General features: G+C 43.3%; 2 protein-coding genes across 3 annotated transcripts; one reads left to right on the forward strand and one right to left on the reverse strand.

The window, feature by feature from the left end:
* Positions 1 to 8,852, reverse strand: LOC103365413 (cytochrome P450 2F2-like). Of its 2 annotated transcripts, none has more exons than XM_008292841.1 (11): positions 8,675 to 8,852; positions 6,916 to 7,078; positions 4,048 to 4,200; positions 3,325 to 3,485; positions 2,513 to 2,581; positions 2,242 to 2,310; positions 1,958 to 2,093; positions 1,507 to 1,592; positions 1,126 to 1,227; positions 886 to 1,027; positions 1 to 788 (listed from the first exon to the last, which is right to left on the reverse strand). In XM_008292841.1, the coding sequence occupies exons 1-11, from the start codon at positions 8,834 to 8,836 to the stop codon at positions 601 to 603; spliced, it is 1,431 nt and encodes a 476-aa protein (XP_008291063.1). In that variant the 5' UTR covers positions 8,837 to 8,852; the 3' UTR covers positions 1 to 600. The 2 variants fall into 2 exon arrangements, with proteins under 2 accessions (XP_008291063.1, XP_008291062.1); XM_008292840.1 differs by having other exon boundaries at positions 2,242 to 2,346.
* An 8,369-nt stretch (positions 8,853 to 17,221) lies between these two features.
* Positions 17,222 to 19,815, forward strand: sebox (SEBOX homeobox). Its single transcript, XM_008292842.1, has 3 exons — positions 17,222 to 17,324; positions 17,832 to 18,037; positions 19,114 to 19,815. The coding sequence occupies exons 1-3, from the start codon at positions 17,222 to 17,224 to the stop codon at positions 19,813 to 19,815; spliced, it is 1,011 nt and encodes a 336-aa protein (XP_008291064.1).
* Positions 19,816 to 23,227: the final 3,412 nt, after the last annotated feature.

Raw genomic sequence — 23,227 nt, forward strand, 5'->3', positions numbered from 1 at the left:
CTTCAGTTTTTTAGACATTAATAAGCTCTAAAAGGGTTTGGTTAGCCCAGTTGAACCAGCAGGAGTTCCTAGCATAAAATATTTTCCTGCCATGAAATTTGAAATAAAGCCATGATGGATGAAAACCAGTAACGCCAGCAATGACAGCAGATATGATCAAAGAAAGTCCGAAAACACCTGAACGTCAGAGAAAATGATTCCGACAGGTAAAGTCAGGAAGTGCAAATGTGACTGATAGAAAACATAAACCAATGCAATATTTTGGCATTTTCTAGTTTCCCCTGTATGAGGGAAACAGCTTCAAAGCTTGAACAGACGACCCAACAACGGAAAGCTGCCGCTGGACTCCACCTAAGCAAGTCGGCAACGGTGGGAAGGAACCAAAACCAAATTCAGATAAGACAGAACAAGTTGAGAGTGAAATAACAAATGATGTTTTAAAAATGTATGGATTAGAAAGACAAGACTTAAAAATGAGATAAATGAGGTTAATGGCAAAAAGAATTCCTTAATATTTCCCTTTTCTCTGTATATTGTACATCATGTTACAGACAACACTAAAAGCCCTGCACTGGTTCTGCTGTGTGTCTGGAGACCACTTCACTGGGATGATCTGAGCTGGACCTTCATGGGATAAGGTCTGGGAGTCAAAGTGATCCCAAAGATCGGAGTGAAGTCTGGTTCTCCTGCATCCTCAGGCCAGATGAACTTGAACTTCCTCAGCAGAGTCACCATGATGAGGAAGAGCTCCATACGGGCCAGACCCTCTCCGAGACACATCCGAGGACCTGAGGGATAGAAAACACCTCAAAGTCATCTACAGCAGCTATTTGATCTGCTTCAGCATGCCACTCCAAGTGTGGTGCAGTCTTGATGTTCTTGTACCTGCAGAGAAAGGCATGAAGGCCTCTGGTTTGACAAACTCTCCCTGGTCGTTCAGGAAGTTTCCAGGGTTGAATTCATGAGGGTATTTCCACTGTCCCTCCTCATTCAGCACTGACCTCAGGTTCTGGATGATCATCGTACCCTGAGGAGGATATTGACCAAAAATAACTTAGGGACACACTTCACTTTGTTGTTTCTGTTGTCAGAACCTATTTACCCACTTTGACTAACCCTCTATACCTTGGGAATGGAATATCCCATGAGCTCTGTGTCTTTGGTCGTGCTGTGGAAAACGCTGAGTGGAACAGTGTTGGCGATCCTCTGAACCTCATGGGTCACAGCCTGGATGAAACAAGTTTCAAAGAACATTTTCAAATGCTTTATGTGACTTGCAGCAGAAGGAGAACAAGCAGGCTCTCAGAATCGAGCTGCAGCAGGCAGCAGGATGTTTACCACCACGACAAAGTTCATCATAAATGACATGTAAACATTAGAATGGATCTCCAAGTCCACAGATTACCCAAAAGATGTTAGAATCTCTGACCTTGTGTCATTCTTTCACATGCTGATCAGAAGAATAATGATGAGGAGAAATCTGTCTTATGATAAACAGCACAGTACCTGCACGTAGGGCATCTGGTGTCTGTCGTCAAAGCTGGCCCGATCCTTCCCTTCCAAGACCCGGTCTATCTCCTGCTGGCATCGTTCTGAGAAGGCAAGACAACATCAGACGCTGCATTGCAGACTCAGCTGTTCAACTGAAACAATGAGATCAGGGAGAAAGGGAACCTTTAGGCATAGAGAGGCCAATCAATAGGTGGCAGATATCGGTCATGACAACAAACTATGTCATGAACTAAAAGTGGAGAATACATATATATATATATATATATATATATATATATATATATATAAATGGTTCCAAACAGGTCTGCTCTCCATTTAAGGTCCTAGTACTGTGCATGCTAACATAGGGGCTTGGCTTTTATTGGTTTCATATCAGAAGACAGTTGTGGAACTACAGAGTCAGAAACAGAAAAGTACCACCTGATATTTACATGTGCAGGTATACCTTGGATGTGTGGGTAGTTCATGAGGTAAAGAAAAGCAGTGAGCAGGGTGTTGGAGGTTGTGTCAGTCCCAGCAAACTGAAGGTCTATAGCAGTAAATATGAGTTTGTCTTCGGAAAATGTAGAATCATCGGGTCTCTGCAAACAGGAGAGTGATCTTTGTAAGACAAATTTAAGTAAGGTAAATCTGGTAATAAGCCATACTGATGCACACTACGGGAGGTGCGTAACCATTGTCCATGCACAACGTATCATCTGAGACAGTGAGCTGACTGGTTTCACACACCTTTCCCAGTTCATCCAGGTAGCAGTCAATAAAGTCTCGAGGCTCTCCAGGGACTCTGGTCTTCTTGTGCTCGTTCAACAGACGAAGTACAAGGTCAGAACAATGCTAAAAGACAGAATAATTTGCATAAATTTACGTTTTGTTTTCACTGACAATGTAAATGGAGGATTTATCTGTCATTGCATGAATGGTTAGTGTGGATTTTAACTCAGTGTTTTTAACAGACGTACAGTATGTAGGATATGTGCACGTGGGTTATTTTTAAAGTTACCTTCATTTGCTTAAAGGCCTTGCTGAAGGGCAGTGGCAGCTTACGGATGGAGGGAAAAGAGCTGTACAGCTGTAAAAAACAAAACAACAACAAAAAAACAACAACCAGAAAGTAATGAAAAGAACAGATAAATCATAACTTATTTTGAATCCAGCCATGCAGATTCAGATTACTGGCATGAACTGTTTGGAGCAGATGCTTTTATTGTCAGTTATTTTGTTTAAATGAGAAGAGTCAAATCAGAAAAAGTCCTGCTGGAGATAATTCCAGCTGTTCATAGGTCATGTTTCTCTACTTCCTGTTTTATTTTGCTATTTCCTGTTGTGAGCTTGCACTCACTCTTGTCTAGGTGCAGGTGTCTTCACACCCCCTGGTCTCCATCTGCTTTCTTCCTGTGTGATGTCATGCCCCGGCCCGATGTGCCCCAGCACTGGGTCACTGTCTCTCCTGCCTCAGTGTATATAACCTCATTTTTCCCCTCATGTTCCTCACCAGTGCTTCTTCTGCCCTCATGCAGCGCCCCAGTCATTTCTTCTCGTCCTTTTCCCAGTGTTGCCTGTGTGTTTTGTGACCCAGTCTGCTCTGACTACCGAGCTCGCTTTTGTGATTTGGAAACCTCTGCCTGATTATTGTGCTTTTGTACAATAAACCTGTTGGACTTTTCATGAGTCTCCACAGTTGTGCATTTTAGGTCCATACCTGTTTGTAGTTTGCGATAGTACAAAGTGGTCAGCTGACTCAGAGCCTGATGCCTTTAAAGACCAAGAACACTGCACGTGGGAGATGTGACCGACCCACATGCTCTGACTCACCACTGCCCAAGGTCCGTTGGTGATCTTGGTAATCTCCGTGACGCTCTGAATAAATGTTCTGATGATTGTATCGTCATACTCGTAGCGTGTACCAAACAGAACCTGGCACATGATGTTGGAGGCCGCGTTGTGAAACATAACTTGAGGACTCATGGTTTTGCCTGTAAAAGATATCATACAAACTAATGCAGGAAACAGCATTATACAGGAACACAGAACAGTTGTTTCCCAATGCAGGAACCTGTGGGTGTATTCAGGGGACAGGGAAATTCCTTCTTCAACATAGGTACCTTTGAGCAACTGGAAAAACTGCTTTGTGGGGCTTGAAACTAACTGGCCACACTTGTAGAAGACTGTGCTGATGGGGGAACTAGTGCCATGTTGTTTTTTTCAGCCCTCTCAATGTCCTTGTTGGGCATCAGCATTCTCCACTTAAATCTTAGACTGTACAAATGCCATATAGGCAAAAATAGTTGTCGATGTTAATCTTCAATGTCGTCTCTGCTAATAGAAGTTGAGTTGCACCAAGAAACTGCTGTCTGTCGTTGTTTTGTTGCAGGTGAACCTGTCAGATTCTACACCACCATGTAAACAGAGTAAAAGGACTGATCATGGGACCGTTCCTGTCAACAGTCCTGCCACCTCACACCTGCCCTGAGTTCCTGCAGGGGAAACTTTCCTGTTGCAATAAAACTGAGTTGTGTGGACCCACAGATATCGTACCAATGTTTTTATCTAGTGTTTTAATGATGTACTGAGTCTCGTCATGAATTCTCTCCTCCATTGATTTCTTCCCCAAACCAAAGTTCCTCATGGTCATCAGAGAAAAGCGACGATGCTCCCTCCAACTAGAGCCATAATCTGCAAAAGCCATTCCTACAAGTGAAGCAAAACAGAGAGCGGAGAAGTCATGCAATGGAACATTTTCTGGAAACACCACTGTCAATGTGAACATTTCTATTCTTGTCCAGTATCACAAAATGTATGGTTTTAATGGGCCTAGAGGTTCCCTCAGGTTTTTCCTCTCTCATGGTCTTTGGTTTGTTTATTTTCTTCTCCATCCATCCATCCATCCATCCATCCATTTCCTTCCGCTTATCTGGGGTTGGGTAGCAGGGGCAGTAGGCGGAGCAGGTCATTCCAGACTTCCCTCCCCCCAGCAACACTTTCTAGCTCTTTCAGGGGAATCCCGAGGCGTTCCAAGGCCAGATGAGAGATATAATCCCTCCAGCAGGTTCTGGGTCTTCCCCGGGATCTCCTCCCAGGTGGATGTGTTCAGAAGACCTCCAGAGGAAGCCTCTCTGGAGGCATCTGAAACAGATGTCCATACCACCTCAACTGGCTCCTTTCGACGCAAAGGAGCAGCAGCTCTACTCCGAGCTCCCTCCGGATGTCCGAGCTCCTCACCCTATCTCTACGGCTGAGCCCAGCCACCCTGTGGAGGAAGCTCATTTCGGCCGCTTGTATCCGCGATCTCGTTCTTTTGGTCACGTGGGTCGTGACCATAGGTGAGGGTTGGGACGTAGATGGACAGGTAAATCGAGAGCGTAGCCTTGCGGCTCAGCTCTCTTTTCACCATGACAGTCTGATACAGCGCCCGCATTACTGCAGACGCTGAAGCCGCCTGTGCACCTCGCACTCCATTTTCCCATCACTCGTGAACAAGATCCTGAGATACTTAAACTCCCCTGCTTGGGGAAGCAACTGAAGACCACGAACAGGATCGGGGACAAGGGGCAGCCCTGGCAGAGTCCAACACCCACTGGGAACGTGTCCGACTTATTGCCAAGAATGCGGACACAGCTCGCACTTTTGTTGTACATAGACCGAATGTCTTGTAGCAGCGAGCCTGGTACCCTACACTCCCTCAGTACCCCCCACAGAGCCCCTTGGGGAACATGGTCATAGGCCTTCTCCAGATCCACAACGCACATGTGGACTGGCAGGTCGTATTCCCATGCCCCCCTCAGCAGCTCCGCAAGGGTAAAGAGCTGGCCAGGATGGAATCCGCATTGCTCCTCCTGAATCCGATGGGAATGGAATGAAATGGGAACCACCACCCCGGTCTGCTACTTCACAGGCACCGTACCCGATGCGCACGCAACATTGAAGAGATGACAGTCCGACAATGTCCAGAGCCTTCAGCATCTCGAGGCGACTCTCTTCCACACCTGGCGCTTTGCCACCGAGGAGCTTCTTAACTACCTCAGCAACCTTTGCCACAGATATGGATGCAGAAACCCCCAAGTCTTCAGGCTCTGCCCCCTCTGCAGAGGACGTGTTTACCAGGTTCAGGAGTTCCTCAAAGTGCTCCTTCTACTGCTTGACAAGATCCTCAGTCTGGGTCAGCAGTTCTCCTCCCCAACTGTACACAGCCTGGGCAAATCCCTGCCTCCCCTTTCTGAGGCGTCGGACAGTCTGCCAGAACTTCTTCGAGGCCGACCGAAAGTCCTTCTCCATAGCCTCCCTGAACTCCTCCCACACCTGAGTTTTAGCTACCACAACCACCGCAGCTGCAGCCCTTTTACCCAGCTTGTATCTGCCTGCTCCTTCAGGAGACCCCTGAGCCAGTCAGGCCCGAAAGGTCTCCTTCAGCCTGATGGCTTCCCTCACTGCCAGTGTTCACCAGCGAGTTTTGGAGTTGCCGCTGCAACAGGCACCAGTGACCTTCTGGCCACAGCTCCTAACGGCTGCTTCTGCAATGGAGGCTTTGAACATGGACCACTCTGACTCCATGTCCCCAATCTCCGCCGGGATGCAGGAAAACTCTTCTGGAGGTGGGAATTGAAAACCCTATGGGCAGGGGCCTCCGCCAGATGTTCCCAGTTTGCCCGCACTTTGGGTTTGGGTTTACCAGGTCTGTCTGGCAGTCTTCCCCACCATCAGTCCAACTCACCACCAGGTGGTGATCAGTTGACAGCTCTGCTCCTCTCTTCACCTGAGTGTCCAAAACATACAGCCGCAGGTCTGATGATATGACTACGAAGTCGATCACTGACCTTTGGCCTAAGGTGCTCTGGTACCAGGTAGACTTATGAGCAACCTTATGTTCAAACATGGTATTTGTTTTGGCCAATCTGTGGCTAGCACAAAAGTTCAAAAACAGAACACCACTTGGGTTCAGATCAGGCAGGCCGTTCCTCGCAATCACGCCCCTCCAGGTTTCATCATCATTGTCCACATGAGCTTTGAAGTCCTCCAGGAGAACTATGGAGTCCCCAGACGGCACCCCTTCCAGGACACCACCCAGAGACTCCAAGAAAAAGGAGAGCGCCCAACCCCTCTCCAGGAGTTTGGTTCTGGAGCCCTTGCTGTGTGTGGAGTTGAGCCCGACTATATCTAGCTGGTAGCGCCCCACCTCCTGCACCAGCTCAGGCTCCTTCCCCACCAGTGAGGTGAAGTTCCATGTCCCTAGAGCTTGTCTACAGCACCAAGGGGCAGTACGCCGGGATGCCCGCTCCTGCCTACCACCTGGTGGGCATAGCACCCGACCCCGACCTTCTGCCCTGTGGGTGGTGGGCCCTCTGGCTATTTCCTGTTTATTGCAATTTTGCATTTTTCATCTGTCCAATGACAAACAATGTCCTCTACCTTTCCTCTGGGTGACCTCATTAATAAACATGTCTTGAGGTCGTCCAGCAAATTCAGCAGCCTTGATCACCATCGCCTCCTTCATGGCCTTCAGCCCGTTGATGACCACAGTCGGTTCAGGACCAAGGAACAGACTGTAGACATTTCCATACGACTTTCTCAGCTGTGACGGAACAAAATAACAGAACAGTGTTTAAAACACGTTTAACACTATCAGATGTTTTAAAGGGGTTCATTAGTATTTATTGACCTGTAGGGGAATAAGACAAAAATAGACACAGCAGTGGAAATGTATTCATTAGGAGATCGCTGATAAAAAATATAAGTCAGAATTTGTAAGGTCTTGTCTTACCATGTTAAGCACTGTGAGATGACATATGTTGTAAACTGCACCACTCAAATAAAACTGCACTGAAATTGAATAGAATCAATGGCATACAGTCGTGAACAAAAGTGTACATACACTTGTAAAGACCACGTATGTCATGGCAGTCTGGAGTTTCTAATGACTCCTACAACTCTTAATTATCTTTGATGGAATGATTGAAGCACATTCAGCTTTGTCACAAAAACTATTTTGCATTTTGGTTCTTTCATAGACAGTTTTAAAACACAGGAAGGCTTCATATATATTACTTTACCTATTTATCAGTTGTGGACAAAGTTTATATGACAATAATCTAATAACAATAAAACGAATAGAAGGCTGAAAAGTTTCACTTCATCAGTAATAATTACCAAATACAAACGTGTATGTTTTTGAATTAAATTGCAAAAACAAAGATGTTTCCTCAATATTTCAATTATTTTGAGCTGCACCTGTACATGCCTTAAACATGCCTACTGGTTGGAGAGTGTTAAGATATCACTCTTTAATAACATTTTAGATTTTAAACAGATCAAAGTAAATTTTGCGTTTTAGTTGGATGTCTGAAGTACAGTGAGATGCAATATCTCTTTTAGGATAAGTGACATTTGTAAATCATTCTTCAGAATCCTCCTTTGTTTGTGTAAAGTGACACTGTTTTTTTTCAAAAGCATTTTTTAAAATGCATTGAGCACCACAAAGCTCCGCCCCTTTTCCCGAATAGTGTTGAGCAGGGGTGCCCAATCCTGGTCCTCGAGAGCCCCAATCCAGCATGTTTTAGATGTTTTCCTCTTTCAACACACCTGATTCACATGATCAGGATCGTTATCAGGCTTCTGCAGAGCTTGATGATGAGCTGATCATTTGAATCAGGTGTGCTGGAAGAGGGAAACATCTAAAAAATTCTGGATAGGGGCTCTCGAGGACCAGGATTGGGCACCCCTGGTGTTGAGCTTTTGCAAAAAATGTCCTCGCATATGCTGACCGAATTTTTCTCATCAAACATTGTCTGATCAGTTATTTTACTGGCTGCTCACAACCTCCTGTCTGGTGCCAGTTTGCTCGGCCTGCCTTGATGCCTCTGTGCCAGTGTCGCTGTGCCAAGTCTGTGACACAATCATTAAACATTAAAATGAAACATGCTGCATGAAGAAAGTTGATGAAATTTGACTGATCTGAATCATCAAAGTTAAAAAGTTCACTAGTCCTGATCTGCCGTACTGCTTGGATACCAGCCAGGTGTGCAAGCAGTCGACCTGACACCAACAACATAATGCAGTCACATGAAGAGACCAGCAGCGGTGCTCTTGCTGAATAACTAAGACTCTGTCATAATTATAACAGTTTAAGGCATTTAAAGAACAATGTCATTCATTGCAGCATTCTTCTTACCTTTTCAAAGTCCTCCAAGGGGTTCTGTAGGTTCAAATGCAAAATGTTCCCCAGTATGGGCAGGACAGGGGGTCCTGGTGGAAAGTTCTTGGGCTTCTTGGGCCTCAGCTGAAGGATCATGAAGCAAATGCATAGCCCCAGCAGGACAACTGAAAGAAACATGGTGGCATGGACTGGACTGAACTGAAGAGAGTCAGAGATTACCCTGCTTTTAAAGGACACCTCTGCCTGAGCCCTGCCTCCTCTGGCTGTGTTTGTCTGTATTAAGGTGAGTGATAACATCAAGCACACACATGTGACCACTGGGACCAAGAGGAACTTGGGACTTGTTGAAACTGGATTCTCAATGCAATCTCAAAGGTTTTTTCCAACCGTTGAAAGAGTCTCGATTTGAAGTTGCCATCCAGATCTCAGCGCTATCACAAAGGCAGAGTTAAAGACCCGCTGTATTGATGAACAGGCAGGTTTTGTGACATACTGATCACTAGAAACAAAGCCAATTGAACGGTATGATGATATTTGGGAGATTTTTTTAAAGACAACATTCAAACACATCTGAAACATATTATTCAGACACGTACATTGTTAAATTCCACTAAATTACATTCATCTGCTCCACTTGAGCCACATTCAGCCAAATATCCCCCCCAAAATCCCAATTTTTTGTTTGTTTGCTTTTTTTTTTTAACCCTTTTCTTTTCATGACAAACATTAATATTGTTTTCATTGGCAGTATAACAGCTGATCCCTCTGTCCCTGTGTTTTCTATGTGTGTCATTTTTAGTGTTTAACATTCACTTTGGTATTTTGCCAACTAAAACAAAGTGCATCGGTCAGTCAAACTGGATTTTTATTGCACCTTTCATTCAGTTTATTGCAGTTCAAACTCCTCACAGATGACTGATACGACAGAACAAGTCGAGAGTGAAATAAAACATGATTTAAAAAAAAAAAAAGGATTACACAGACAAAACTTTAAAATGAGATAAATAAATATAATGTGACGCTGTGTTTAAAGTTAAGCTTGGTGAAAAAAGAAGCAGACTTTGACAAAAGAGTACCTTACCAACTGAGAAGCATTCTAAGCCTAACATATGTGGTTGTGGGGTTGTGAAGCTTCCATTAGCATAGAGCAGGACCACAGCGCAGACAAAGTGACAAATAGACTCCACTAAATATCCAGTTTTTGAATCACAATAACATCAAGCCAGTCAAGAAGCTGACGCTGAAAAGATTCTGATCCCTTGAACATCTGTTGAGTGAGCCTAGAAATCCCTCAGCCCTCAACGTGATCTGCAGGACGAGCGTATTTCTGTTACTGACACATTCATTTTGACAAAAAGACAGAAGCTTCAAGATGCACTAAGTCGGATGCCTAAACATCTTCACAAGCCACAGTTGGTGTTTATTTTTTTCGGTGTTTATGAAATAAAACCAATAAAGTATTTATGCCACATGCATTGTATTTACTTCTTTTTACTCCAAAAGTCATGACAGCATTTGTTGTCCAGGTATTTATAGCCTGTAGATGCTGTATTTATGCAATATTCATTCTGTTTATTATCCATAGTGGTTCTGCAGCATCACATCATGAATACTCCATGTATGTTCACTCTTTAAATGGTCTTGTATGATTTTTCAGTCAGTGAGCCTATTAACATGCTTGATCTGATGACAAACCTATACACACCGTCGCCCATAAAGTTGGGATAATTGTTGTTATCAGACACACTACTTTTATTTCTGTTTCCACACATCAGTAGTCACTTCTGACCAGGTGTAATGATGACACACTGAGTCCCAGCTAGCAGGTGGAACCAGTTCTGACTTGAGGATGTGACTGAAGAGTGGGACGTCCTGCCCACTGACTCCATCAACCAGCTGGTGGACAGAACGCCACCATGTCCGAACACACTGATCCATGTCAGGGGCGGCCAGACTCAGTACGAGTGACTGAGGGACATCTAAACAGTAATACAGGACTTTCTGATGGATGACGTCCCCTCAAACAAGCGTTTCCCATAGTAGTTCAGGGCTGATGTAATCTTAATGAATGTAAGACTAACATAATGTTTGACTTTCAGATCGGACAGAAGAAGACTGACAGCTGTCAATAGAAGTATACCTGCATTGATCAACACCACTGGATGCTGCGAGAGAGCAAGAAACGTAAGGGAAACGTAAGGAGCAGAGACAGAGCTTAACAGACGTTCTGCATCTGGGCTTGGACAGGGAGAGGAGGCGTGCTGTTGTTTCCTAAACTTGAGCTTCATTAGTCGTGATCATCAAACAGAAAAAACAAAAACACACAATGTGAAATAAACTCATCGATGTTTAGCTGACTGGAGTTTTAGCTTTCTGTATGTGTGTGATCAGCAGGTCAGACCTAACTGTCAGCTCCTCAGCACACATCTGAGGGTCCGTATGTCCAACTAGCACCTATAAGTAGTAACAGGAGGACACATCGATGTCAGGAGCTAGACTTTGTTCCTGAGTACCTTTTTATTGGGCAGCTGTTTCCCACTGAAGAGGCTTTAGATCTCAAACTGGAAAGCTTTCACATGGGAAGATGGTGACTGGAAGTGATCCATCATCTGTTCTTTTTGTCAAACCGTTGATACCATCACCTACCTAACAACAAAAATCAAGTAGTACAAGTCGGCTACTCCTCCCACAGATTTGGGAGCACCCACACAAATTATACATCAAAACGTGCGGCTCGATCGGGAATCGTGTGCTTACATACAGATTTACGAAAGTCGCATTTTTCGCCACGCAATTCGCCAAAACGTCGCACAAACCTCCCATTGAAAATGAATGGGACGGACGAAAAAATCACACAAAATTACACTACTTTTCAAACCTCCACTGCTCAGGCTTACTTTCACCTACAGACTCCATTTCAACTTTAAAATGTTCACGCGGCCTTCCCCTATTTCAAAGCGTTTCTACTTTTTTCATATCATATTCATATTCATCGTGACAACCTCTCAAGTTTTGAAACTTTTTCACCCCTTTTCAGCCTTTACAATGGGTGTGTATGTGGTCCTTTAGAGTGAGTGATGACATCACTAGAGTGGGAGCTCAGAGAAAAATCACACAGTAAATCTTTTTTTAACTTGTCGCCCTGGCCACAATTTTTATGCCACAGACATCATTTTTACATCAAAACGTAGGAAAATTTGTCCTGCAGCTCACAATGTCATTTTGGCAGCGGACAGAATTAAGTTTGGGGGAGTTTGGGAGCCTTGTTCCTCCACAAGTCTCTCTTCCTCCCCATCCGCATCCATTCAAAGATGGCTCCTGATTTTCTCAAGGACCACAAATGTACACATTTCTTCTCAAATGATTGTGCGCTCATTTTTTTACTCTAGGAAAACAAAAAATACATCTCTGTAATGCCCAAGGTCTTGGCTTTCTGAAAATGTGCTCGGCTTTTCTCTCCAACACACGGTTATGAAAACAATGGCGGTTGTTTGAGGTCTTCTCCTTCTGCGGACTTGCACTGATTTGACAGTTAAACCAAGTATCCCTTGCAGCTGTGTGCTTGGTTGCCCGGCAACACTCTAACCCTCCTCCTGCTTTGGAAAATAAATAATGAGTGTTTTCATTTAACAGTTTTTTTTTTAGTTCGTTAGTTTAAAAAATGTAATTCTACATTTGAAGATTTTTGTGAACTTGTAACATTGAAATAAAACGTGTTTAATTTTTTTGTGTATTTTTTTTTTGCGTCACACTCACCGATGTGCGACACCTGCCGGACGCACAGTGTTGCAAACTTGGTGGCTTTCTCTCTAAATATGGCGACTTTCCAAGTTCTCCTGGCGACTTTTTTTTTGTGAAAAGCAACTAGCGACAAATCTAACGACTCTTTCTGGTGTTTTGGGCTGTGACGTGAAAACACGTGTCGGTCTACAGTTCCTGTCCTCAGCAAGCTGCCGTGGGCTCCTCCCGTCCCAGAGCACTCACTGGCGGTCAGGAGTCTGGTCCAGTGACGTGCGGGCAGGGGAGGCACCTGACATCACGGAAAGAAAAAATATATGATGATAAAATAATTTAAATGGTTATATTTATCCAGTGACTTGTATTATAAAGCATTTCTTTTTTCATTTAGCCTCGTCAGTCTTGATGATTTTTAAATTCAAAACCACGAAAGAGAAGCCGGTAAGGCAGCGGCGAACTGAGCCTCACTTTGGATTGCGCAATCCCTCACTGTGCTGGCTGCCTGCAGTGACAGGGTGCTGCTGTCTGGATGCAGTGACGGCGTGTATGAGGGCCGATGGCTGGCGAGACGTTGTTGCGTCACTCGTGCTGAAGCTGTGCTGAAGTTGTTAGCCGTGAAGAACTCCACAGTACTCCGATGTAAAAAGACGTCAAATGAACATTTATTTGGATTCCACAGGGCGATCTTTTACAGGAGTGATCCAAGCAAACAGCTGAACAACTACCAAGGTTGGCTGACACTGCCAAACATACGCTTACAGCTACGGTACGAAACTGTATCGCCTCTGTCTCTGCCTTTTCCTTCCGGCGCACTCCAACGAAAAAAACAAACGCTGATGTAAGCATGTAAAGAAATCTGTCAGTGTCTTAAAGAAACAGCAAAACCAAATAAGCAAACTACATCTGAGTAAACACACATTTTCCTGACTCAATCTGTACGAACAATCTGAAATACTCTGGGATCTTCATAAGATCATAAATGTAAAATTATAGTTCAAAATGCTACCTAGTGTGTTTTGGCTCCTATATACCGGCCCCTAATTTCTCTTCTAAAAAGAGACTATTACAAAAACTAACACACAAGGAGCCAACAAACCCAAAACACTAACTTATTTGATAAATGTCTCTTATGATGTGTAACCGGTCCCGGCGCCAGAGGTTACCAGCACATGGTGCACCGTAGGAGGACAGTCTTTACCACCCACTCATGGAGCTTCACAGAGAAGACAAACATTAGTGATGGGCCTATCTAGCGTGGATGTCTTTGTCCTGACGCAAACCCAACGCACAAGCCCAAGCGCTGTTAGGAACCACCTCGATGACTTTGCCCAGGATCCAGGAGTTTCGAGGCGCAGAGTCATCGACGATCAGGACCACATCCCCCTCAGCGAAGTTGCGAGACACACGAGTCCACTTCTGTCGCTCTTGTAGCTGAGGTAGATATTCTTTTGTCCATCATTTCCAGAATATGTCCACCATATGCTGGATCTGTTTCCACCTTCTGCGAGAGTAAAGCTCTTCCTTCACAAAGAGACCTGGAGGTAGGGGAGGCTTTGACTTGAGGAGCAAGAGATGGTTGGGGGTAAGCGCTTCTAGGTCTGAAGGGTCGTTAGAAGCTCTGGTTATAGGTCGACTGTCTATGATGGCTTCTGCCTCACACAAGAGGGTGTGCAGGCCTTCTTCATCCAGGGACTGGAGTTTTAACGTGGTGCTAAGGATATTCCTGACCGACCGTATCATCCGCTCCCAGACCCCTTCATGGTGAGAACCGGTCGGGGGGTTAAAGAGCCACTGGACTCCCCACTGACGCAGACTGCTCTCTATCTTGGAGCTATTCCATTGTCCAGTGACAGGGTGCTGCTGTCTGGATGCAGTGACAGTGTTGTGGTATCCGACGCAGTTTTGCTCGGATCCACATGTGACAGGAGCAATTGAAGTTCTGACGCGTAGGCAGTTATTCTTCGTCCTGTTTATTATATTCAAAAGAAAGATTACATAATATTCGTATCAGACTACGGTCAAAAACTGGCGTCCTACCACTCCTGCCAGCTCATTCCCATCACCTGTCTCCCATGAGTAAATCAGGCTCACAAAAAAGGTGGAGCTGGCGAACACCCATTCAGTCCCAACACCAAGCACCTGGTAACATTCTATCCCTCCATCAGATCAAATCATAAAGGGCTGAAAACGGCTCCAACAGACGGCGTGCTGCCGTCCGGATGTTGCCAATAACGTGGTTCAAACACATTTAATATATGAACTGATGTTCCATAGTTCAGCTGATGTATATAATAATGTTCAGTGTTTTTGTTACCAGCTGTATGTGTGTAACGTGTTCCGTGTGCTGAGTGATCGTAAACGGCTGAGAAGCAGTTCCAGGTGAGGCAGGCAGTTCTCTGGCCTCATGGCAGGGGGCGCTCTGATCCCAGACATGCTTCTTGTGACTCCGTGGCTGCAGAGTAAGTGACACCAAGCTAGACAAGGTATGATATATAGTTAGCAGGTCAAGTGCAGCGAAGGAAGAGACTTCTACAAAAAAGTAACGTATATTTTGTCCAGAAGGAGCGGAGCATGGACTTCATTTAAAGGTAAAGGTCAGACCGCAATAACTTAAAAAAAGAAGAAACATGCCTTTTGTGGGCTACAGCTTGTATGTGTGAAGAATGCAGATATGAAACATAACCTGTGAACTGCTGCCAATCAAATGGCAGATATGCTGCTGTGTAGAGTGCAGATATTTGTAGATCAGATTGTGATGAAGTCAGGGCCTCACCAGCCATGAACCTCACCGCACGTCACTGGTCTGGTCAGCAGTCCAGCTGCAGGCAGCAGACCAACCACATGCTGGTTTACTTTGCTGCAGGTGGATCATTTAAGTTTGGCTTTTTGTTGCATATAAATGAGGAGGATTCAAATAGACACTGAGTATTTTATTTCAAAATAACTTTCAACCAGCGTCTTTTTTTTCGGTGGTCAAAATGTTTTTGTTGCAGAAATAAAATGTCGTTTCCTCTGCAGCAGTTCATTGATTTCATAAATGCAACACTACAGTTTTTATACACAGCATGAAGGTAAAAACCACACATGCAGTGTTTTAGATGTCAGAAGGGTTTTGTGGCTCCCGGTGTTTTCTTTTCTGTGGGAAACGGGTCCAAATGGATCTTTGAGAGTTTAAGGTTGCCGAACCTGATCTAGACTGATAACAAACAACACACACAAGATGACTCTATAGCTGCCCATTGATGGGCAACGATAACAATCAACAACTTGCCATGTAGATGGCAACACACACTTGTCAGATGAAAGACAGACGGTTGTGTCACGTTGAGCATTTTGACAACAGAATATTGTGAAAGACAAAATGTTTGAGCACTGACGGGGAGATTTATGCTTAATTGAATGAAATAAAGGAATTACAGGATATTACACAGATGTGGGTGACTAAGTACCTCAAGCTTACATTAAAGGGGAGCTCAGCTATGTTGTTTGTTGGGTCTGTCCTGTACTGTACTGTAGTCCAGGAGGACGGACATTTTGTTCTTCAGTATGTTCACATACAGTCGTCCTCAGATGTATTCATAGCCTCCCATTAAAGAAGGAAACAAACAGCAGTCACTGGAATAAGTTGAAACTGACAAAAGTAATAAAAAATAAAATTTAATGAAAATCATGACGTTGCTTTTGGATTGTGGTTCAACAGAAATATCTCTCTCTCTCTCTATATATATATATAAAAGCAAACCAGCCTGATGGGACCCTGAACTACCATCTACCTGAACAACCCTCTGAGCCAATCACTGCCATCAGGTGTTTCCTGTAACTCTCAGTCAGACTTGTGCACCTGTTGACAGGTGTTCTGGTCCACTGCTCATCAGCAAAGGCCTCTCATTGGTCTGGGACAGTTTTGTTTTTTGTTTTTTTTCATGATTGTTTTCAACCACAATTCAAAAGCAACGTCTTATTTCACTTAATTATAATTTAGCACATTTTTATTTATGATTACTTTTTCAGTTTCTATTTATTTGAGTGACGATTGTGAGTTTTGCCTTTTCTTTGTTGAAAGGGGATGAATGAATGTGAGGACGACTGTAAGAGGTTAACGTGACACAAACAGAAGAATATGATCGAGCTGAGCAGATGGAAACACAAACATATCACTATGTACACGTGATCCCACAAGTCCTCATGCTTCCTGAATTGTTCACTTGTTGCCTGTGATTATAGGCTGCTTGTCAGGTCTCACACTTTTTATCGCTTTTGAAAATGTCACATACAGGCGGCGATGTTTGAAGCCAATAACTTGAAAGTAGCATAAGGCAGATGACAAATATTATTAAGTGCCATAATCTCATAGCACTGAGTTGTTTTGCAGGAACAGGGATCATTAAGACTTCAGTGGATTAAATGGCTGTATGACCTACTTGGGTAAAATGCTGATTAATTTAGTATACAGTATGTAAACTGTAAAAAGGTTTTTTTTTTTTTTTATAAATGTAGCATCCTGGTGACACGGACATATAAAGGCTTATTTCTGTATTTTTTCATTATAACTACCCACAGAAATCCCTCAACACAATCTTCAGATTATCAAACAAAATCCAGCAAACTCTTCACGTGCAGTCGGAGCAGTCAAGGAAAACATAATGCAGCATGAAAACAAATCTCTGAGCCGCAGAGGATTAAAGAGGTGCGTAACACCTGGATTTCATGGGTGCTGGGTGCCCCGTCTGATCTGCCGGCCTATAAGAAGCTCCCGACTCGTCCTCAGCTGTCAGCATCAGCGGAGGCCGAGCAGCAGATGTGTGAGTCTCTGTGTGTGCAGCTATGGCTCTGTTCATGGACTCGGGTTTCTCTTTACTCAAGCAGAACCAGCAGAAAGACCTGGTGGATCTGAAGGCGTTGTTTGGAGAACAGGAGCAATGCAAAGGTGAGCAAATGTCATTTTGACTATTTCAAAAAGAAAATTAACATTATCATTAAATGTAAGCATGGAGACAGTTTCACCGCCTGTAATCACACGAGACTGAAACAAGTTTACTGTAATCTGTAAACCAGGGGTTCATCAGGTTTTCCTGTAGAATTTGTTTTTGCAATATGAAAAATAGTAAAAGACAAAAAGAAAAAAAAGGTGGTCGGAAAACTCTGATAGAAATCCAGTGGATGAAAAATATTAAACAGATGTTTGCAGATATTTAGTAGTTAAGATAACATGACATGAAAATATTACATTTAAATTCAAAGTGTATCCAATTTTTTTTTTTTTTTTAAGTTAAAATAAATAGTCTACAGTAGATAGTTTTCATTAACAATTTGAGCTCATGATTTTATTTACAGGCTGTAAAAGGACAAATTATTTGTAAATCACCAAAACCATGTTCCATTTGCCCAATTTACTGCAGAGTGCTTCTGTTCTCTGTTTGATTTCCTCCGTCAGATGTCCGCAGTGGGAGCACCGTGTCCTCCCCGGAGCCGGACCGAGCCGGCGGCCTGATGGAGGGTCAGAGGAAGAGGAAGAGGACCATCTTCAGCCGGGCCCAGCTGTCGGAGCTGGAGCAGGCCTTCGCCGTGACCCCCTACCCGGACATCACCCTGAGGGAGAGGCTGGCAGCGCACACACACCTGCCCGAGAGCAAGATCCAGGTGAGGCTGCTGGAAACTTCCATGATGTCTGAATGTTGTCATGGGCTCTTTAAAGCAGCTGATTAATGTAGTTTGAAGACTGTGTGTAATGAGTCGCTGGTGGTTGAACACACTGAATCATCACAGCTCTGCAGCACTGGTCTGGTTCTGGTTCACTCTAATTTAATCAGCATTGTTTTCAGCCCCAGAGGGCAGGTGTTTATTTCCAGCAGATTGAAAACAATATTTAGAGCTATTTTTGGAGATTAAAATGACAGAATTCAATTTGATACCACAAAGACTGATCTGACCCAAATTAAACACGTAAAATCCTTCAACACTGGTCCAGAAATCTTCAGTTATTTTAGAGTAAAATGAATGTACAGAATCATTTGCAGTATTACTTTCAGTCTCATGTGCAACAGTGAAATTTTATGTCAAATATTTCATTATCATTGCAAGATTACTTTATTTCTTCAGTATTATTGCCAGTATTACGTCGTATGTTTTCTTTTCTAGTTTAGCTTTTTTTCATTGTTGCTTTATCACACCTGTACTTATTTCTATTTTATTAGGCTCTACATTTATTCACATGTCACTGTATTTTTTTTATCTGGGTAATATCTGGCTAGAGGAGGTCCTTTATGATAAACTTGTATGTTTTCTGTTTGATATTCCACTAAAAGACTATGTTCACATGTACAGGCTGCCTTTCATAACAATAAGTCAAAATAAAGAAAATAAGTGCAGTTTGAGTTTTCATTCAATTTGATTATAATTTATGCATTTTTATATACTATCATTTTTATTTTAAGCAGCAAGAAAAACAAGCCATAATGTTGATGAAACAGTCATAGGTTGGATTCGGTGTTGTCAGTGTTTTAATTTTGAAAATTATTATATTAATGTGTCTGGGGCTTTAATGTATAATCACAAAGAAATGTGAATAAATATTGGACAATTAAAAAAAAAAAAATTCAATTCTTTCCATAACTAGTCCTTGCATTCGGGTCCAGATGTCCACACCTAATGAGGCCTGTGGAGTCTACGATCACACATATGACCCAGACATTACAAATCTTGCCATTTTTCTGCAGGTCTGGTTCCAAAACAGAAGAGCTAGAAGTATTAAGACTGGCAGACTCCCCAAGTCCACCAAGCCTGTCCTGGGCGGTAGAGGCTTTGTGGAGCCCTCCCCTGGGCCGGTGGCCTCCACATACCCGGCTCCACCCTCTCTGGCAGACATCTTCAGGCCAGAGCAGACCCACTCCTGTGAGGATGTACCACAGATATACTCTGACTGGATCCAGATCTACAGCAACCCGGTATCGCCACCATCGTCCTCGTCCCTCCACCAGCAGCAGCCGACTCGCAGCTGCTCCAAGTCCTCAGAGTCTCGTCTGTGGGAGGAGGAGCAGCACCGGCAGCAGCAACTGGGACCGCCACTCACCGGTTTCCTTCCCGGTTCGTTTTCTCAGCCCATCGCCAGGCAGCCTCACCACCCCACCTCCACCCGCTCCTACCAGGCCTTCAGGAACTTCAAGCCCCAGAGCCTGGCTCCATCTGGGGCTCAGCAGGCCGTGTACGGAGGCAGCACCGGAGGTGGAGGTCATGCCTCGGTAGACCAGGTAGTTCCCTCCCACCCTCAGCCGGTGTACTGGGAGGTAACGCAGAGTCAGGGACACCACCACCATCACCACCACCATCACCACCCACAGATGGGACCACAGACCTCCATGGGCTACATCTCAGACCTGATCTACAACGCTGCCATTGTTACCAACTTTTTAGAGTTCTGATACCTCTGGATGAAGAGCACAGACTGTGGGGAACATGAATACTAGATATTGTTGCAACCAAGAACCCTGTTTCTGTCACATCCCTTCGTATTTCATTTTGCAGCACCTTCTGAGTCTGAAGCTGTCTCGTGTGTCACCAGAGCAACAGACGTAGTGTCATGTGCTGCAGCAGAGTCGTCGTGTTGTTCGCTGGTCCTTGTCCGACTTTTTAATGTCATATGTTTTTAATGTGTTCCACATTTTAGGGAATAAATTGAGTTATTTCATCCAAGCTTAAACTCAACTGTTATTGAAACCACACATTCATACATGATTTATTTCTTACAGCAAAGACAATCAGTTCATTTCTGAGCCATTTTGTGAAGAACAGCTAGAAGTTAAAAAAAAGGAAAGAAAAGGAGAGAGCAACGTGACGCCACACAAATGTCTTTTAGACTTGGCCTTTTAGCTGTCAGAACTTTGCTAGGAGTTTTAACTCTTTAATCTGTCAGTTGGCCTACTTTGACCTGATAGTAACAAACATTTATTTAATACTTTGAAAGATTTTATCGACTACTGTTAGCTGAGTAAACTTTTCTTATCATTTAGTAATTTCAGCTGCTTGTCATCATGGTGGCTACTATTTCTGAACTAGTTTTTATCTGTCACTGTTCGCTAACCCAACTTTTTAACCCTTAATCTATGAATTTAAGCTATTTAGCCATCATCAATTATAAGTAGGCTACTTTTTGCGACATATCTTATTTATCCATTAATGTGTTTAGCCATTTTGTATTTTTAGCTTTTTGCTGTCATCAATTAAGCTACCTTTTGCTAACTAGTTTAATCATTCATCACGACTACTAGCTAACAGGACGTTTCTAACCATTTATCCAGCAGTTGTAGATGTTTAACCATCCTCAGTCAGGCTACTTTTAATTAAATATTTAACAATTATTCATTATATTTAGTCTAACCTTAACCCTAACCATATCGCCACGGTTAGCTTTTCACCATTTACTTAAATAACACTCACCTATTTCAACCATTTAGTCATTTCTAGTTCACCTTGTGGGTACATGGACATGATTGGGAATCACTTTAGTAAAAGTATAGAACAGCCAATAATGGAAAAAGACAAGTATACCTTAAATTTAGAGTAAAGTAATAGTCATATTACTATCTACCAGTTATTATATCCATATGGCACATTGTTGTCCATCAACGTGTCTTTTTTTATTTAAACCACAAATCCTTTTTTCTGTTTTTTAAAGTTTACAGTAAAGAAAGCAGCCAAGCAAATATAGCTTTTGACATTTTGTCCATTTTTCAGTAAATAAACGACTAGTAGTAGTCATGTAAGCCAAAAACCCGTCTCCACCGTGGAGATGCTGGAGGACACGACATGGATGCTCCTCACAGATGCCAGCTCCTGTTTTCCTGCTCTAAGCTGGCAGGTTTAATGCTGCGACCCCGTGAGTATTATCTTTCAAAACATTCTGATTAAAATGATCCCTTGCCGTAAGATACCACGACAGGAATAATTATTTTCTAAGTCAAAATATTTTTTTTCATATCTCTCTGTACTGTAAGTATCATGGGGTTTAGATGGACAGAGGGAAGGAAATAAAAAAGAGAAAAATAAGAAGTAAATTAAAGCCAGAGCTCAGGGTCTATCAGCTTACAGGCTCTGTAATTTGGTCTGGATTTAAGTTTTGAAATATTACATGAGAGGTATAATAACAGAGGCAAATATGACAGACAGGAGTGGCCACTGTTCGTCCAGGGCTGGACAGAGAGCTCTGCACATCATAATCATCTTTAATACCAAATAATCTTTCAATAAACCTTTAATCCGGGTGTCAAATCTCAGATCTTAGGAAGATACTTTTATTTTTTGTATTCCAGATGTGGTTACATCTTTTAATCCTTCCAGCGATATGACAGTACTTGACAAGAGGGACAGGATAGTTTACAGAAATATGAATCTGTATCTGGAGAAGGGATCAGCAAAAAGGGATCTTCTGTGTCATGCTGGGACTGTTTTGCAATAAGATACATGGTGTTATTGTTCAGAGCATGAAAGTCTTTTATCACGGCTCTGTACTGTACGATCATCATTTGTTTTCTGTGTGTTGGTTGGCTCGATAGTTCGCTTCAAACCAGAGACAGTGAGCACAGATCAGAGGATAATTATTAGCACATCTGTCAGGTAGGAACAGTTTAGCAAACAGTATTAGTGACTGGTGCCACAGAGTCAGAAAAAGGGCAGCTACAGAGAAAAATGAAAACACAGGTCAAAATGAGGGCTGAACGCTGGTTAGCGCCGTGGCCTCACAGCTAGAAGGTCGCCGGTTCACGTCCCGGTGAGGACACCCGGGATCTTTCTGCGTGGAGTCTCCATGTTCTCCCCGTGCAGCGTGGGTTCTCTCCGGGTTCTCCGGCTTCCTCCCACAGTCCAGAAACATGCTGAGGTTAATTGGTGATTGTAAATTGTCCGTAGGTGTGAATGTGAGTGTGCTTGGTTGTCTGTCTCTAAGTGTAGCCCTGTGATAGACTGGTTACCTGTCCAGGTGAACCTGCCTTCACCCTGAGTCAGCTGGGATAGGCTCCGCCCCCCATGACCCTGGTGAGGACTAAGTGGTGTGTAGATGATGGATGGATGGTCAAAATGACTTCGCTCTAGGTGCATTTAGTAGCTTTTTCAAGGACTCTCTAACCTGTCATGGTCTTTATCATTGGACAAGGTTTGCTAAGCTGAGAATTACTGAGCAAATGACCCAAAGCTGAGAATTAACGTTTCCAATCCAGTTTAAAGTCGATAAAAGCAGTTGTAAGTTCAAAGGTGGTATTTTTTATTGCAGACAAAAGCAATGAAAAGACCAGAACCAAAAAGTCCTGCTGTCAAGAATGTGTATCCAAAGCCTGACTTACACTCTTCCTTCGTGCTCCACTGTTATCCAACTAAATGAAAGCCACCTTCATATTGCACAGAAGTAAGATTTGTGTAAATAATCAAGTCAATAAGTGAGAAAAGTCTTCTTACTTCCACAATAATACGTCACAAAGCACTCAACGATAAAAGTTTAATAGATGTCACGCTTACATCTTGGTTTCTGTTGTGTCAGACTGTTTTAGATAAACATGTGCCATAGTGTGCAGTTAATACGTGATCCTACAGTTATGACACTCTGAATTTTGTCTTTTGCTGCCAAGCTTCGCTCACCTGCAAATGTGTTTTAAATTTCAGAGAGCCTGGTCTCCCTCCTACCTGATGCTCTACCGCTGCTTTGTCAGGACTCCTGAGTGACATTTGAGTGCACTTGTTAAACTTTCATGTCTTTTTTCAAAGCGCAACATGTTTGAATAAACCCATAAAAATCTGTGAAGGTCAGAAATAGGTTCCATGAGTCCATAGTCAAATATTCTCTGT

Source organism: Stegastes partitus, unplaced genomic scaffold (genome assembly GCF_000690725.1).
Source record: "Stegastes partitus isolate 25-593 unplaced genomic scaffold, Stegastes_partitus-1.0.2 Scaffold838, whole genome shotgun sequence".
NCBI classification, from domain to species: domain Eukaryota; kingdom Metazoa; phylum Chordata; class Actinopteri; family Pomacentridae; genus Stegastes; species Stegastes partitus.